Source organism: Panthera pardus, unplaced genomic scaffold (assembly GCF_024362965.1).
Source record: "Panthera pardus isolate Hobbes unplaced genomic scaffold, ASM2436296v1 HiC_scaffold_13, whole genome shotgun sequence".
Classification (NCBI taxonomy): domain Eukaryota; kingdom Metazoa; phylum Chordata; class Mammalia; order Carnivora; family Felidae; genus Panthera; species Panthera pardus.
Window position 1 is genome coordinate 104876496 of NW_026526688.1, and position 19044 is coordinate 104895539.

The window sequence follows — 19044 nt, forward strand, 5'->3', positions numbered from 1 at the left end:
AAGCATCTGAAAGCTTGCTGTCAAAAGTATTATGATGATAATATAAGAAACTTTAATTGGGCAACTACATGGTCATCCAGGTAATTCTCTTACTATCTGAGAGAATAAGCTCTCTAGAGGAAGATAAAAGAAGAAAGGAGATGTTGGATATGAAATACCATCATGAAATCAAGTGGAGGAGTGCATAGAAGCCATCTAGGAGGTCACTGATAATGGTGCCAGAGAGAAGGGTAGAGTCAAAAGTAAGTTGAACAAGAGGTGCCTGGGTGGCTCAGTCGATTAAGCATTCAACTCTTGGTTGTGGCTCAGGTCATGGTCTTGAGGTTCATGGGTTCCTGCCCTACACTGCGCTGTCAGTGCTGAAGCCTGCTTGAGATTTCTCTCTCCCTCTCTTTGCCTCTCTCTCTCTCAAAGTAAATAAATCAACTTAAAAAGAAAAAGTAATTTGAATGAGCTGGTACAAACCAAGCAGGTTGGAAGTGGAGAGAACAAATAAAGACATATGTTGTCACAGATGATCTAATCGAAGCCTTTCATTTTGCAGTGAGGGAAACTGAGGTCTTTAAAGATAAAATTCTTACCCACACCGTGCATGTGTTAATAAATGGCCAGGTGGGGCCTTGAACTCCTCTGACCCACACTCAGTGATTTTTCTTCTGTACTGCAATTACTCTAGAAGAGAAAAATGTCTGCAAATGGTTCTAAAGAGAGACCTTTAAAGATCTATTTGACAAGAGCTGCTTGTAAATGAAAACAGTTACTGCCAGGAGCATTTCATCATCACAAGGGATCCCACCTTGTGTATGACTGAGTGTGATAACTTCAGCAGTTTAGCACCCAGCTATTTGGAATCTTAGAAGAATTATTAACTCTGAAGGCTTGCTTTGCCTTTGTTGGAAAAACAGATGCTACTTTCCTTTTGTTTTCCTCATGCTGTAATTCAAAGACATTTTCTAACTTTTGATTTTGGCTCAGGTCATGATCCCAGGGTCATGGGATTGAGCCCTGTGTCCGGCTCTGCGGAATGTGGAGTCTGCTTAAGATTCTCTCTCTCTCTCTCTCTCTCTCTCTGCCCCTCTCTACACCTCCTGTGTACGTGCACACTCTCTCTCTCTCAAAAATAAAAAAAATAAAAATAATAAAACACAAAGGCATTTTCATAGAATTTTTTTCCCATAGTTAGAGTTAGGCTCTTTATGATACCTCATATTATTTTGTTGTTGTTGTTGTTGTTGTTGTTGTTGTTGTTGTTGTTGTTGTTGTTTTTGGAGTTATTTTCTGAAATCCAGAATGGCATTTTTCATTGCATATTCTAGCATTCTTTGTGTGATTGTGTGTTCTATCAAGGTTTTTCTACCAAACGCAAGTTTATTTCTTCTGTTTTAGTTTCTGTTTATTTTATTTTAATTTTTTTTAATGTTTATTTATTTTTGAGACAGAGAGAGACAGAGCATGAGCAGGGGAGGGGCAGAGAGAGAGGGAGGCACAGAAGCTGAAGCAGGCTCCAGGCTCTGAGCTGTCAGCATAGAGCCCGACGCGGGGCTCGAACTCACGAACTGTGAAATCATGACCTGAGCCGAAGTCGGACGCTTAACCAACTGAGCCACCCAGGCGTCCCTTAGTTTCTGTTTAGTATTGAGATAATTCTCTTCTTTCTGCTCTCCTATCATTATGATGGTCAAATAACTATGGGAGAACCTGGTGTTGATAGGTCTGTGATGGTTAATGCAAATTTATTTTTTTTTTTTTAAATTTTTTTTTCAACGTTTTTTATTTATTTTTGGGACAGAGAGAGACAGAGCATGAACGGGGGAGGGGCAGAGAGAGAGGGAGACACAGAATCGGAAACAGGCTCCAGGCTCGGAGCCATCAACCCAGAGCCTGACGCGGGGCTCGAACTCACGGACCGCGAGATCGTGACCTGGCTGAAGTCGGACGCTTAACCAACTGCGCCACCCAGGCGCCCCAGTTAATGCAAATTTAAAGGAGAACTTGTCTTAATCCATTTTTTCCCCTCCTTCCCCTCCTAGTTTTCATTTTTAACCTAATGGCATGGCATCCTCTCTCTTTGCACATTCATACTCTTCTAAATTCATGCCCTTCTGTTGCAGGTATGATGAAGCCAGCAGGGCCTTTGGGGGCTGCTGTCCCTGGGGGGATGTTGCCTCAGGGCCCTTCACATCCTGGACCCCATCAGTTTGGCCAGAATGGAGCTCATGCCCAAGGGCATCCTCCCCAAAGGTGAGCTAGGTAGATTTCAACCCTCATTTGTATATTCTACTAAAATGGTCTCACAAGTCCCTTCTAAACTTGCATGTTTATTGATTGAAAATTTGACCTCTTGATTCTGCCCACACCCTTGAAAGGACTTGCTAGAAGACTGCCCTAGGAGACAAAGCATTTAGAAAAGGTAGGAGGGGGAAGAAAAAAACAATGCTAGTACATACTAAAAAATATATAAAAAATTACTTGTATCAATACCACATTTTAATTTTGGATTATATTCCTCTTGTTTTAGAGTTCTGTATTAATCTCTAATTCCTTCAGATGTCTATGGCCTGTATTCCCCAATAAATTTTAAATTCTCTATCCTCTTGAATCCTTCATAGAACAGATCTCAGTGCCAGTAGGTGCTTCATAAATATTTTAAAAATTAAATCAGATTGTGGCCAACGGTAAAAACTGGATTTGATGTGGAAGGTACACAGATGCCGATGAAGGATTTTTGCAGGACCATAGTAAAAACAACAGAGGAAATAAATCTTCTGTTTGTGTTTTTATAATGAATTCAGGAAGGAAAAAGTTGAAAGTTGGAGGCAGGCCTGAAGAAGCCACGATAGGAGATGTAGGAGATATGTAGAGATGTGCACCCCACTGGGGACTGTCACCTGGGAGGGGAGCCAACATCACACCTTCCCTGCTGGAAGTCCCATTATTGTTTGTCCTGTGAGCTGCCACTGTTGAGACTCCTAGTGCCAAGCTGTATGTAGTGTTCACTTTGGAATTTCTCCAAGGGTTACCTGGAGGCTTCATTTCCCAGGTTCCTTTCCCAGGCTGTTAGCCTGTAGGGTTGGGTGGGAGGAGTAACCCCTCAGTGTGAATCTGGACCCTGCTGCTGCTGAAGCCATTTAGTTATCCTTTCAAGGAGCCTGAGAGTAGTCCCTGTTAGTGGGAAAACTCTCTGGAATTTTAAAAATCGGCAAGTTAATTCTCTTAGAGGCCAGGCCGTTGGTGAGGTTCGTACTTCCTGGCTCGTTTGTCATGATAACTTCTACCATTGGAACGGTTGCTGTGAGATACAGAGTGAAGGTTAATGCAGAAAACAGGATGAATGAGTCTAAGTAATTTGGTTTACATGTGGTTTAACAAGGAACACAAAGTCAATGGACCTGACTCAGGACCTGAGTAGTCTCCTTAGCAGTGGTGGTGGGGCACAAGGATCAGAGTAGAAAGGCTAAGAACCAAGATGCCTTTTCCGGCTCAAAAAAAACAAAAAACAAAAAACAAAAACAAACTAGTTGTGTGATGCTGGTGAAGTTCCTGGGCCTCTAGGCCTCCTCATTTTCTTCACTTGTAAAATGTAGAAATAGAACTCCTAGTCCAGAATACAGAGGAGAAGATCTGGAAAAGTTTATTGTGAACTGCCAGCATTTCAGATTTTTTTTTTTTAAGAAGAAATGCAGAAATTAAACATCTGGTTTGAAGCTAAGAAAGCTTTTGGTCACTGATATTAGCCTTCATTATATTGATCTTTTTGGTTCTTTCCATTTGTTTCACTTGAATTATGTTCCTTAGAAATAAGTAAACTGTGGATTTTGCCATCAAGACAGACCTTTGCTGTGTGGTTCTGAGCTCAGCACAGAGTCTGGCACAGTGAAGAGTGTAGACTATGTAGAGTCAGGACATGTTTGCTACTCTTGGCTGAGGCAGCTGTTCCTGAGTTCCCTCATCACAATTTTAACAGTAATAATGTGGTTGTAAGGATTTTGATGATTAATGCTTGCAGAGAATCTTGCATAGTGTGCAATGCCCAGGAAAGACTCAATATGTGTTAGCAGTTATCAGTACCATTTTCAGTGGATATAGAAAGTCTACTGTCTGTAGCTTGTCCTTCCTACTCATTCATTCTAGCTACTCATGACAACTTAACTTAGGAATTTGGTTTTATTGTGATTCCCAGGGAAACCTTGACAGATTTTTCCCCGCTCTCTCTACTATTTGCTTACTTCAACTTGAACTTGAATTAAAGATTGGAAATGGGTTTAAAAATGAAAAAGTCATGGAAAAGTCAAGTATTCAGACTCAGCGTCCATGTTTTCCATGTTAATTTGCCCTCATGGGACATATTTATGTGTATATAGTTAAATGAAAGGGCAAAGGACACAATGATTATGCAGGTGAATCACACAGGGATGGTCAGAGAGTATAGATGGCTCATGACATCTTCGTGTGACATCACAATTTCTTTGATGATTATAGCACTTCATAGGTGTTGTTTGTACTTAGAGAACCCATCAAAAAAATCTCTTAATTTTTACCATATCTAAACTGTCTACTAAAAACAAGATATAAATCAGTTATTATGTTGATTAAAATTTAAAAATTTATAATTTTTAGTTTTAAATATTGCTCCTTCATAGGCAATGCTTCATAAAATTTAAAAATCATACTTAGTCATTTGTTTTATTGATCTTGGCTGAGGCAGAATAAATGTCTTAAACGTGTAAATGGTACCAAAGTTATCTTCAAACTGTTACTGCTGGGTGGGATTAACCTAATGAATAAAATCTATAACTAAAAATCCATTTTTTAATTAGAAAAGGAAAAGTCAATTTTAAGTTATCTATTTTGATCAAAAAATGATAGATTGGGGTGGAGAGGGTATGAAGAGGAGACTCATCTTCCCCAGTTAAAGCTGATAGGGTGAAATCTGCTAAGAACTTGGTTGCAGTGAAAAGGAGGTATCAGGAAAAATAAAAGAAATAGTTGTTTTCTCTTTATTTCTTTTTTGTTTTCTTTTCTTTCTTCTTTGTGTGTGTGTGTGTGTGTGTGTGTGTGTAAAGCAGTGATGTTTGGTACAGGTTTTGTTTACTCTGTGGACTGAGTATTTAAAACCCAGGCCATTTTACTTCAGGCCAATCTTGAAAAATTTGTTATCTCCACATTCTAACAAACTTCAGCACAAAACTCACTACTTGAACAATTCATTGCAAACTTAAAAATAAGAAGTATTTGAAGTTGAACAGGCCACAGACAATGGAGTCAACTCTCCAGAGGGTTAGGACTAAACTGAGCCTAAATATTTATGTTTTATTAACCCTCTGATAGTAACTCTTTATTGACTGCTGTTTTGGGGGGCACCTGAGTGGCTCAGTCGGTTGTGTCCAACTTCAGCTCAGGTCATGATCTCACGGTTTGTGGGTTCGAGCCCCATGTCAGGCTCTGTGCTGACAGCTCAGAGCCTGGAGCCTGCTTCAGATTCTGCCTCCCTCTTTCTGCCCTCCCCCACTCACACTGTGTTTCTCTCTGTCTCTCAAAAATGAATAAACGTTTAAAAAATTTTTTTTTGACTTTTGTTTGTTTTTTATGGTGAATCTGCCCTTTTCTGACATTCATTGAAACAGTAAATTAAAATATAGAATTGAATGTTTTCTTAGGCCAGAAACCTATTAAATGAAGGAATCAACAGGAGAAATATTTAAATCATAGGATTCTTAATTTTAACCACATTATATTTATAGCACAGAAGGGGATCTTTGAATTCTATCTGCTCATTTTTTCAGTTTGAAAGCTGTGAGCTATGGAGATTAAGTGGCTTGCCTGTAGTCACACATCAGGGTCTCCAGGCTGGGAGCCTTAAGACCTGGATTCACACTTAAAACTCTGATACCTCCCTGCTGTGTGACCTTGGATTAACTAAGTTAGTAAAGAAATGAAATTGAAAAATATTAAACCATGTTTAGTATTTGTATGTTTAGGGGCTCCTGGGTGGCTCAGTCGGCTGAGCGTCCTACTTCGGCTCAGGTTATGATCTCACAGCTCATGAGTTCGAGCCCCACGTCAGGCTCTGTGCTGACAGCTCAGAGCCTGGAGCCTGCTTCGGATTCTGTGTCTCCCTCTCTCTCTGCCACTCCCCCACTCGTGCCATGTCTCTATCTCTCAAAAATAAATAAACGTTAAAAAATATATATTTGTATGTTTAAAATGTTCTGTTAATTTCTTTTCCCTTATTTATTTAGCCCTTTAATACTACTTTACTCTTAAGTAGTATTAAAATTGCTTTTAAAATTCAAATATGTTTAAGATTTATAACATTTAAGTTGGTTAGAAAAACAATTTATTTCTAAAGCCTCATTCCCAGGACATATATTAAGCAATGAAGGATAAGTGGCATTTATGGGTTAAAAGCATGGCCTAATGGTTGTGTATTCTCTCATTCTTTATTTTAAATCATCAGCCTTTTGTTAAGTTAAAAAATACTGAAGGTTGCTTGTGTTGTAACTTCCATTTGAAACATACTTCATCCTGTTTGTACTATCTATATAATAAATTATTCATATAATTTTATATTTTAAAAATATGATTAACATTTGTGAAATATTTGTGAATATATTTTAGATAATTTTTTTCTTAAGCAATTGAATAATGTCCCCCTGCACCCAATTTAACTGCCAGTTCTCAGTTCCTGCTTATTAGATCCAACTCCTATAACAATACCTCATTCTACATCTACTAATATATTCTTATATAGAATGTACATTCTGCCTGTGTGCAAGTATTTCATGTATGTATCTCTCATAACTTTTGTAAAAAGACAATACCATTTCTTCAAAAAAAGATTTTTAATCAGTGAATTTATAAAACATATTATTAAGACAATTCTTGAAATCATTTCTAAGTGACCAACAATATTTTAAATGTGTCAACACTAGAGTTATGTTTTGCCCTGCCTTTTTTACTCCTAGTGTCATTAATAAATTAGAGAGATAAAGGAAACTTTTATGTGAGAAGTTAACTTTTGTATTTTCTATCTTTATTCAGTTTTGTTACACAAATTATTTAAATCAAAAGATGCTTAATGTAACTGCGTTGGTCTGGTTTCAGTTTTTGGCAGGAGAGGAAATTGACAGCTTTGCTAAGCAATATTGTTTGGACTAAAGTGTTAATCATTGTAACTTTATAACCCTTTATAACCAAGTATTTGCTATACGATAGCTTGTACTTTTACATAGAAATAGCATTTTGATCATCATCCATTTAACTCAAAGTGTGGGATATCATCATTCTGTAATATACTTAACACCATACAGCATAATGGTCTGAAGGTTAATTGTAAGTTTTGTTATAGTAATTATTCAGTTTAAGATATATGGAGGAAAATGACAGAAGAGAATTAGTGTGATGTTTTGGAAAGTGTGCTTGCTTAAGACCTAGCGAGAGGTTAGTCCTGGTTTTGTCACACACAAATTGTGGGACTTCAGGCAAGCCACTGGCCTCCCTCAGTGGCAGTGAAGGATGGAAGGCAAGAGCGTGGGCCACTCTGGATATAGTTTCCAGTTTATGGAGAAATTGAAATCAGAGTATACTATCTGGGAAATTTTCATTTAACATTTTTATTTAACACTCTAAATTAAAAGGAAGTTATAATGTAATTTGAAGGGAAAGCTTTAACTTTATTCAGCAGATGAACTACAATAGGAACACTGTTCAGATGGAATAAACATACAGTAAGTCCAAACTAAATTAAAGGTTAAAGCATGGTGAAATTTTTAGATGAAAAAGAATGAATGACTTCAAAAGTTTTTACTGAGTTGTTCACTTTCAGGTCCTGTTTTGCAGGGAATGTCCTGATTGCTGAAATTAGTGTGCAGTTGACATTTTATTTTAAAAAGCTGGGTAGGGTATAAGGATAATGATCATAAAGATACAACTACAAAGCATTTTATTTTTCTAGTTTCCGTTCTGTTGATCATTAACCCTGGTATAGATAAGGCTGTGGTGGACTCAGCTTCCAACTGCATTTCCAAAGCTGGTTCTCTGTTTACATTAGGAATTTTTTGCTAAGTATCTTGACATGTTGAGCCTGTGAGCATAGATATGAGATGATGTTACATGATTCATTTTAAGTTTACACTCAGATTAATTAAAGACTTAGCCTAAAATATCAGTCATTGCCCTAGTGCCCACAAGATGGGCTTATTTAATTTTACAAGTTTTTGACATTTGTTGTTTATCATTTCGTGTGAAACTATGATACTGTTTAACATTCTTTTTTCTCTCATAGATTTCCAGGTCCTCCACCTGTCAACAGTGCAGCATCCTCCTATGCACCATACTCACCCTCTACACAATCATCTTATCCAAGTCCTGCATCCACTTCATCCATCACCCAGCTGGGCAGTCAGCTCAATGCTATGCACATCAACAGCTATGGTAACAGTTTCATTATTAGTGTTCACTGACTGTCTATTTCATTAGCATTTTTAATGAGGAAGGTTTTCTCCATCTTTAAAACATACATAACTCTGGCACACCATACTGAAGTAATTTTTTTGACATTTTTATATAAATCATCTATTACGTATGGCTATAATTAATTTTTTTCCTGATGATGCTGCCATTTATTTCAAAATAGTTTGAAGACCCTCAGAAAACCTTATGTTCAATATTAGAGTAATAAAAAAAAAAAATTTCTGACTTTACAAATAAACATAGAACAGTGAAGTTATTTTAAGAAATGTGAGGCTAGGTTTAACCTTGTGTTGTTTATAACGGGGCCCTAAAATGAAAAATATAATACTCCTTGTTTCACAGTGTGTTTTGATTCTGTATTTAAATCATGAAAAGAATGGAAGCTCAGATGTTGTGAGGCAGAAAGGAGAATAATAGGAGAGAAAACAGTTACAGTACTGAGATTTGTATCAATAGAAATGCTGTATATTCCAAGTGTCATAGGAATCTTCACTGTAATAGGAGCATAGTCAGCCATTGATCTTGATGAAGAATGTTTCCATTACTTAAAGTTAGTTTTCTGGAAGTATCTGTTAAAAAACCCCTCTATTTCCTATCTTTTATTGATTTCAAGATGGATAAGTCTCCAGTGAAGCAACTAAATTTCACATAATCAGAAATAGAAAAAATAATCTGGTGTCACATCTATTTCCAATATGATTAGAAAACATGTTAGTGGCCCATCCCTTCTCCCTTGTTATTTCTACCTAATTCTGAAATCTATTTGACCAAGTCAAGCACAGGCCACAAATAATTTATTGAATGTATGAGTTACCTGGATCATGCTTGTTACATGATAAAATTTTCTTCTATATGATTTTCTAGATTTTGTACCAAAATACAATTCCTTAATTAGTGACATGTATCCTGTAAAGTTAATGCAACATAGTTAAAATTCATCCCATTAATTTTCTCATCAAATGCTTTTACTCTTTAAAAATTCTCCAGTTGTGTAAAATGCCCCAAATAGCATTTGTATAGCTTTCTGAATGAAAATTCATCTTGTGGCAAAAAAAAAAAAAAAAAAAAAAAGAAATTGGTGTATAAGTGTGCCTTCTTGTTTTATGTCAGGAAAAGAGGTGTCCCTGTTACATACTTTGTAGAAGTTGGAGAGTTGAGAAATACAGTGTTCAGTGGTCTGGTCTTCTTTCTCACACAGGTTCAGGCATGGCTCCCCCTGGTCAGGGGCCCCCCGGCCCTCCACCAGCGCCTTCCTTCCAGGGTCCTCCACGACCTCTGCAGCCATCTATTATGCAGCCTGGATCTCAGGTTCTCCCACCACCACCCACCACACTGAATGGCCCTGGAGCCTCACCCTTGCCTCCGTCAACTCACAGGCAGGACGGGTTCCCCGGGCCTGCTCCTCTGAATACCCAGTACCAGCCCCCGCCTCTTCCAGGACAGAGCCTGGGCACTGGATATCCACCGCAGCAGGGTAAGCAGCTTTGCTCTGTGTTACTAGGCATCCATCACTTAACTTTTAAGGAAAGCTAGTTTTCGATTAGTGTGGCAAATGCAGAGAAAAGGGGAACCATAGATATTCACACTTAACTCTCTGCCTTTATATAATAAGATGAAAAAATGCAGCATGCTTGACTGAATAGTGTAATATGGTCAGTGAACACTGCATCTGGGACTTTGGGTTCTAGTCATTTCTTTTTTAAATTTTTTCCAAGCAGCCAACTATGGTCCCCAGATGGCAGGTGGGCAGCTCTCCTACCCAGGAGGCTTCCCTGGAGGTCCTGCACAGATGGCTGGTCCACCACAACTCCAGAAGAAGCTGGATCCTGACTCCATCCCCAGCCCAGTAAGTGCTCTCTCTCACTCCCACCATCTCCCTCACAAAGGACCATTCTTTATTCACTGTCTCGGAAACTCTTCAGTTTGTTAGCATTTATCCTGTCCTTTATTGTTGAAGCACAATACCCATCACATAGAGGCTTTCTTTATGTATGGGGGTGGGGAAACTGGGTTCTGGCATATCAGGGATCTCCATCACAGAAAGCCTGTGTAGATTTTTGTTGTTGTTGTTATCACATAAACTTAACAATACTATTGATGTTTATGTTGGCATATATTAGCAGTGCTTATTGATTGTTTAATGAATAATTAGTAGAGTATATAAACATACTAGTTTAAATAAATAAAGGACCCTTTTCAATAAGGGTAAGATACCCATAGGAAGTGGAAGCACAAGGTATTTTACATTTTGCCTATTGAAAATTGTTCTATATAAAATTAGAGCTATAACTTCATTCTTCTCCATCCAAGTGATTTTCTTTGGAAGATTACTCTTTCGTAACTGTATCAGTCAGCTTTTATTAGGTTATTCTCCATAACACACAATCCCCAGTTTTACTTCCAAACATGAAGATTTATTGATTGCTTAGGTGACCTGTAGGCTGTAGCAGCTGCAGTTTGGCTTTAGGTGCTGCTCTGTGTGTCCTTATCATTCCAGAAACCAGCATGAAGGGGAATCCTGTGTTTGGGACATGTTATTATCACGAGAAAGGGAGAAAAGAAAGAGAACTGGCCAAAAGGTGCAAGAATTCTTAAAATTTTTGCTCAGACGTGGTACATGTCACAACCACTCACATGCCTTCGGCCAAAGCAAGTCATGACAAAGCCCTGGGTCAATGGGGCAAGGATGTATACTCCTGCTTCAGGAGAAACTGCAAGTCTGTATCAATGAGCCCATATGTATAGTCCTTTTGGAAGAATAATGAAATTGATACAGTTAACTTGGGTCTTTGAAGTGGTTCTATAAACATGAGTAGAAAAAGTTAGAGATAGCCCAAAGAGTACAAAGAGCTACCGTATTAGCCAACTTTTGCTATGTGATAAACCATCACCAATCTTAGTACCCTACAGCCACTATTTATTAATACTCATGAGTCATGGGTCCTCTGGGCAGTTCTGCTAGTCTGGGCCAAGTTCAATGGATTTGGTCTGGGCTTGCTTGTGCACCTGGGGTCAGCTGGAGGGTTGGCTGGAACCTGAATGGCCCAGGATGGTATATTAACTCTCTGTGGCTGCTGTGTCAAATTACACAAACTGGATGACTTAAAACAATAGAAGTTTATTCTTTTGTGGTTCTGGCGGCCAGAAGTCTGAAATCAATGTGTTGGCAGCGCTGTGCTCCCTTGAAAGGCTCTATAGGAAAACGCATTCCTTGTCTCATCTAGCTTCTGGTGGCTGCAGGCATTTCTTGGCTTATGGCCACATTACTTTTATTTCTGCCTGTGTCATCTTGTCGCCTCCTCCTCTTCTTTGTGTCTTCTCCTCTTGCCATCTCAAAACTCTTTCTTCCTCTCCATGAGGAAGTTATGCATGATCCTTTCATGGCCCACCCAGGTAATTCAGGAGAAGTGCTTGTTTTGAAGACTCTTAATCTAATCAGTTCTTTTACCATATCACAGGTAATAGTCAAAGGTTTCAAGGATTAGAACATGGACATATCTTTTGGGAGGGCCACCACTGATGGTGTTATTCATGTGCCTGGTACTTGGACCCATTTGTTAGTTGGGAATTCTTGGGCTGTGTTACCAAGCAGGCTAGCCTGGGTTTGTTCATGTGACTGTGGGAGAGATCTGAGAGGGAAAGTAGGAATATACAAGGCCTCTTGAGGCCTTCCTTGACTTGGAACTAGAACATTGCACTTCTGTGGCATTCTCTTAGCCAGAGCAAGTCATAGGATCACCCCAGAGTCAAGGAGTAGAAAGATAAGACTCTGCCTTTTGATGGGAGGACCTGAAAAGTCCTTGAAAAAGGCACACAGAGGGTAGAGGATTTTGGTTATTTTTGTGGTCTACCCACTTATTCTATGTTTATTTGAATATAAACTTGAAGATTTGTGATAGTGTCTGATCCTATAACATGTTAGAAATTAAGGGTTAATGACTCTTAGTGCCTTTATACATAATTATGTTACCAGCCATTACTTTTATGGCTTAATATTATTTCATTATTCTAGTTAAAGGAATATCCTATATTTACATTGAATTCATCATTTTATCTTAACTTCTTGTTTCTCTGCTTCTATATAACATCTATAGACCCTCTGGCTCATTCCACTTTGTTCTCTGAAGTTTTTAGCTCCAGGTTCACTGTTAATCTCTCCAGTACTAGTTTTTGTCACAATTATTGGCAATTTTACTATCCATCTTTAGAAACTTTCTTTTCTTGATCTTCTTTGCTCCCAGTGTTCTTTTCATCCACCCCACCTCAGTTATCCATAGTCTTACCGTTAATCTTATCATAACCAATTACAGGAAACTTCAACATCTCAGTTGAAACCATCTTATTTTCCAACACTGCCTCATATATTTTTGGCTCATTCCCTTTAGGACTACTCAAACCTGAATAATGATTCACCCATCAGGACATAACTCACCACCTTTTCTCTTATATCGCCTTCATCTTCTCTCTTATCTTTTGCAACTTAGATTATTTGATCCATGATTATTGGTCTGTCCCTTATATCCTCTACTCTCAACTCCTTTGCCCCTCTCTCTCCACTGCATTCATCTAGAAAAATCCCATTTGTTAGTAAACCAACTCTCCACCTACTCCATGCCTGCACCCCAGATGCTTCCTGGTACTTGAGAAAAATCACACCGTACTTTTAATTTCTGACCACTAAACTAAGGTGAACCTATAGTTGTGTGATTCTAAAACCTGGCTGCACAAAAGAATTGATGGTGGAGCCATAAAAATATTGATGCCTTGGGGCACCTAAGTGGCTCAAGTTGGTTAAGTGTCTGACTCTTGATTTTGGCTCAGGTTATGGTCTCACAGTTTGTGGGGTCAAGCCCCACATTGGGCTTTGCACTGACAGTGCAGAGCCTGCTTGGGATTCTTTCTCTGTCTCTCTTTTTCTCTGCCCCTCCCCTGCTGTATCTCTCAAAAATAAATAAGTAAACATTAAAAAAAAAAGTGCTGGTGCCTTGCTGCCCCCTGCTAACTTGATTTAATTAGACTGGGATATGGACTGGACATGGAGATTTTTTTTTTTGAAGCTCTCTTGCTGATTCTAATGTGTAGCAAGTTTGAAGACCATCACTCATTTTCCTGGTGACTATCATTTCTTCTCTCTTCAAACTCCTAACACTTTCTTCCCCTCTCTGACTCTTTACTGATAATCTTGTTTGTTATTTTAGTGAGAAAATAGTAGCAATCCAAAAAGAACCTCTGCATGCTCCGCTGCCACGTCTCCCCGCATCTGTGCCCATTTATCCCCCTCTCCCATTACTGTGACTGAGCTTCTCCTCCCAACCAAGGCTATCACCTCCTAGATTCCTTATGGCCTCTCAAGGATAACTCTTCAGCAAGTATCTCCTGTATTAGAGTTCTGCAAAAAACCAGAACCAACAGGATATATTTGTATGTATCTCTATCTACCTACCTACTTACCAAGAGGATGTATGTGTGTGTATCTATCTATCTATATATCTATCTATCTATCTATCTATCTATCATCAACAGGATGTATGTGTCTGTCTATCTATTTGTCTAGCTATCACTCAATCAATCAATCAGTCAATCAACAGGATATATGTGTCTGTCTGTTTATCTATCTATCTACCAACAGGATGTGTATGTATATCTTTATCTGTCTATCCATCCATCCGTCTATCCATCTATCCATTTATCTTTCTACTGAGAGAGTTATCTTAAGGAAGTTACCCACTCAGCTGTGGGAACTAGCAAGTCTGAAATCTGAAGGGCAGGCCAGTAGACTGGAGACACAGAAAAGAGTTGGTTTTGCAGCTCAAGTCCAAAGACATCTAGAGACAGAATTTCCTCTTCCTTGGGATTCCTCAGTCTTTTTCTCTTAAGGACTTCAAATGATTGGAAGTCCTCACATTATGGAGACTAATTTGCTTTACTCAGAGTCCACTGATTAAATGTTAAATATATTAAAACATTTTTTTTCTAAGGCACTAAGAGTCATTAAACCTAAATTTCTAACATGTTATAGGATCAGCTACTTGATCACAAAACTTCAAGTTTATATTCAAATAAATATAGAATAAGTGGGTAGATCAGAAAAATAACCAAAATCTAGATTGGTGTTTGACCAAAACCTGTGCCTAGCCAAGCTGACATATAAAATTAACCATCACATTCCTCTTTCCTGCATCATCTATACTTGTTTGAAGGTAAACTTTAATTTTTCACTGTCTACATCATTTTCAGCAGAATATAAACATCCTGTAATACCTTCATCATTAATAAAAGAAGACTCCCTTGGATTTTCTCAAATTCTCTATCTAGTTTCTACTCATTTATTGGTTCTTTTATAGCAAGAAATCTCCAGAAGAATTGATTCTGCTGTATTCAGTTCATCTCCTCCCTTCTTGTCCTGAACCTACACCAGTGTAGATCTCTTTACCACAGCCCCACCAACACTTGGTGCTTGTCGAGGTCACCAGTGACTTCCATTACCAAATCTAATGGTCCATTCTCAGATCGCATCTTTCTCAACATATCAGCAGAAATTTGACACATCTGCTCATTCCATCCTCCTTGAAACACTTTTTTTCATTTGGTTTCTGGGATACCACCACTCAATCTCTGCTTATCTCACTGATGGCTCTTTCTTATTTCCTTTGTGGTCTCACCCTGTCTCTCTGACCTCTTACTATTAGAAGTGTCCCAAGGCTTCGTCATTGGACCTGTCCCTTTCTCTGTCGACATTTACTCTATAGATTGCCACTCAAAAGCATGCTGCTCCCAGGATGGCACCATCAGCATCAGCTGGGAGCCCACTAGAAATTCCTGTTCCTAGGCTCTACCCCAGACCTACTGAGTCAGAATCTTTAGGGGTGGGGCCTTGGAATCTGTGTTTAAACAAGTTCTCCAGATGATTCTTAGTTATACTAAGAAGCACTGATGTAGGTGATCTCATCTATTCACATGGCTTTAAATGAGGATTCAGATATTCCTAGTCAAGGTATTTCCTTGAAATCCAGATTCCAATCCCATTCTTCCAGTTCCTCAGGCCCCAGATCCGGGAGTCATCCTTTGTACTTTCTTTCTTGCACATTGTCCTTTACCTAATTCTGTTGGTCCTGGTCCTGGCCCTGCCTTATGTGCCTATCCTCGTTCAAGCCACTATCATCTTTCCATATCAATTATTATAACTCATCTCCCTGATCTTCCAGCCTGCACACAGCATCCAGGTTTATCCATTCATATTTTGAATCAGATCATGCTGTGACTCAGAACAAAACTCTCCAGTACTCCTCCAGTTAAAAACCAAAGTTCTTACAATGACCCGAAAGACCCTACATTATTTGCCACCTCTGACTCCCTCATGCCTCTCATCTCTCTCTCACACACACACATACACACCACCCCTCTGACTTAGTCTCTTACCCCTCTTCTCCATCACTTTGCTTCAACCACACCAGCCTCCTTATTATTCCTTAAACATACCAAGTGTACTCCTGCCTCAAGATCTTTGCACTTGATATTTCCTCTGCCTAGATATATACAGGACATGGTTCATTTCCTCAATTCCTTCCTGTCCTCATTACTCATCACCAGTGTCCCTTATACTGTTGTACATATCACTCCATATCCACAGTACTTATTATTACTTGACATAGATCCATCTTATTTATATATTTATTTATTGTCTGTCTTCCATACAGTGTTAGTTCCCTGAGGTCAAGAATTTGGTTTTGTTCTCTACTGTGTCTCCAACAGCTAGAACACAGGCTGGTACATAGTATATACATTCATACAGTTGTTGAATGAATGAATGAATGAGTGTTAACAACAAAAGCAATAATAACCAGTAGTGCTGTGATTCATCTGAGACCCTTAAAATATATACATACAGGTCAGTCCAGTATAATTTTTATCATTAAGGTAATGAAATAACAATACCAGATAGAGCCTGTTTATTTTCCTATTCCCAAAGTTACCTGCTTTAACTGACTAAATAATCTCTTCCTTCTGGGAAGAAAATGTAAAATCATGTTTACTAAATTCCTGTTACATGCTAGTCCTGAGCTAAGTGCTCACTCTAATCCTTTTAGGTAGTGCTATTATCCACCTTTTGAGAGTGAGATCACTGGTATCACCATTGAAACTCTTCCTCACTCCCTTTCTGTATCTGCAGGAGGACCACTGAGAAGTGGGGCTCTTCCTATTCCCCTCTTTCTCACCACCCTGAAGCTTACATAATTCTGCTTTGAGCAACCTGCCTTAAGTGTGCACACATCTCCTACCTGGCTTCTCCCTTATTGTTCATTTATCTCAAGAGAACCACTCTTTTTTTCTTTCCCAATTCTGTGATCCCAGAATACTCTATTCATAGCAGGGAAGTATAAAAGTAACTCTAGTGGCAGATCTTCTGAAGGAAAAGGAAATCTATACATTTTGAGGTATCTTTGACATTATCAAAAGTCACTGTCATCAAATCAAAATCCTTTAAGTACCAAGTCATAGTAAAATATCTCTATTGAAATTTCCATGCATTGTTAAATCTCCAGGCCTGTTTTTCGAGAACATGCATTTGAGGTAAAATTAAAAACCTATAGTATATTTTTAAAAATTACTGGAAGTGGTTTTTTAAAAAAAATTTTTTAACGTTTATTTATTTTTGAAGGAGAGAGAGAGACAGCGTGAGCAGGAGAGGGTCAGAGAGAGATGAAGACACAGAATCCAAAGCAGGCTTCAGGCTCTGAGCTGTCAGCACAAAGTCTGACAGGGCTCAAACTCACAAACTGTGAGATCATGACCCGAGCCAAAGTCGGATGCTTAACCAACTTAGCCACCCAGGCACCCCCAAAATTACTAGAAGTGTTTTAGTATTTCTTACTCCCTTTATAATATTCTAGCCAAGATGTGAATTAGTTTAGAAATATAATTACCACATATGACATTGTTTCTTTGGAGCCTGTGCTTTATAAGTTGCAGACAATTAATTTAAAAACAAATTTTTGGGGCGCCTGGGTGGCGCAGTCGGTTAAGCGTCCGACTTCAGCCAGGTCACGATCTCGCAGTCCGTGAGTTCGAGCCCCGCGTCAGGCTCCGGGCTGATGGCTCGGAGCCTGGAGCCTGTTTCCGATTCTGTGTCTCCCTCTCTCTCTGCCCCTCCCCCGTTCATGCTCTGTCTCTCTCTGTCCCAAAAATAAATAAAAAACGTTGAAAAAAAAAAAAAATTTAAAAACAAATTTTTTTTGGAAATATAGTCTATTTTAAGGTTGGAAACTGTTCAGTATGTAGATTATTATGCCTTTTAATTTGCTTTCATATTTGACACTTCATTGGTTGAATTGATTACCATAAATTTTGATTATATAAAAAGTACTCCAATTTTGAAGGAACCAGGTTAACCTTAGGGTGGAAATATAGGATGTAATAGTGTTTTGATTTTTCTGTTTGCTTCTTGTCTCTGTCCATGGTAGCTTTTGGTCTCTTCTGTATCTTATGGTAGTTCTGTTTGGAGCATATTCTTTCTATATCATTAATAAGAACTCAAATCCTATGAAATTAGAAAAACAGAAATGTGTGGATTTAAGGCAGTTTAAATTTATTTCTGATATGCCATAAAACCAATGATGTCAGTGCCAGCTAGGGCCTGGATTGGATGAGATGGGAGGGGAAAATGGAGAAGGTAACATTTCAGAGTTTGGGGAAGACAATTTTCATATTAATAGTTTCTTTAGGAATATGAAAAACTATATATCCTCCAAAGCTGTGTAGTACAGTCTGGGCATTTGTCACATTTTTCTGTTTTTTCCCTCTTTTTACTTTTTAACCCCTTGTCTCTTGTCACAAAAGAAGTGAGGGCAGGGAGAAGATAAAGAGGTAGAGGAAGGTAATTATTAGGATGCCTTCTTGTTTTCTTCTTAACTCCAATTACTAGATTTTGCTTATTATTTTCATCCCTAGACAACTACAACAGAAAGACAAATTTTTATCTCTACATTATTCATCAATATATATTTTAGAGACATATGTGTCCAAATTAGATGACAAAACCTAAGGACTTTCGTGTCTTCTCATATCTGTACAATAGGCAACTTCCATGTGGAAACACTATGTTGTTCGTTTTTTACAGTCTCAAGGTGGGGGTGGAAGAACTTGAATGGCAAATTGAGGATCAAGAGGAACTTAAAGTAAAAAGGTGTTTTAGGTTATATTGTAAATCATTTATTCTGCCTTTAATGATTTTAGCCTTGTATATTTCCTTTAACTACAAAAGTTATTTTCTTTATAAACTATTTTCAATTTCCTTTTCTACCAGAATATATGTATTTATATATATTAATGCTTATCTAAGGTCCCAGTGACCAAATTGAGTAAAAGTTCTCTGAAAAGTCAGAGCTCAGAGTATCACAGAACAGAATTTAGCAGCTACTGCTCTAAAATTATGAAAGTAAACAAAGGTGGATCTGAAGGCCTGGTAGGCTCTCAGTGAGAATTTGATCTGAAATGAACTGAAAGGATTTAGAAAATACTTATTTGTATGTGTGTGACTAATGGAAAGGAGGGAGAGAGAGGGAATGTTTGGAA

The 19044-nt window shown here is 38.3% G+C and overlaps 1 protein-coding gene across 4 annotated transcripts in view; it reads left to right on the forward strand.

Annotated features, from left to right (window-relative positions):
* The window catches only part of SEC24D (SEC24 homolog D, COPII coat complex component), a 105946-nt gene that overhangs the window by 11621 nt on the left and 75281 nt on the right, over positions 1-19044 (forward strand). For 3 of the 4 annotated variants that reach the window (XM_019418468.2, XM_019418477.2, XM_019418483.2), the window contains exons 3-6: positions 2112-2241; positions 8285-8433; positions 9671-9946; positions 10188-10318. In XM_019418468.2, coding sequence (XP_019274013.2) covers positions 2112-2241; positions 8285-8433; positions 9671-9946; positions 10188-10318 — 686 coding nt within the window. The remainder of the gene's footprint in view (positions 1-2111; positions 2242-8284; positions 8434-9670; positions 9947-10187; positions 10319-19044) is intronic. The other variant, XM_019418460.2, reaches the window with a different exon arrangement.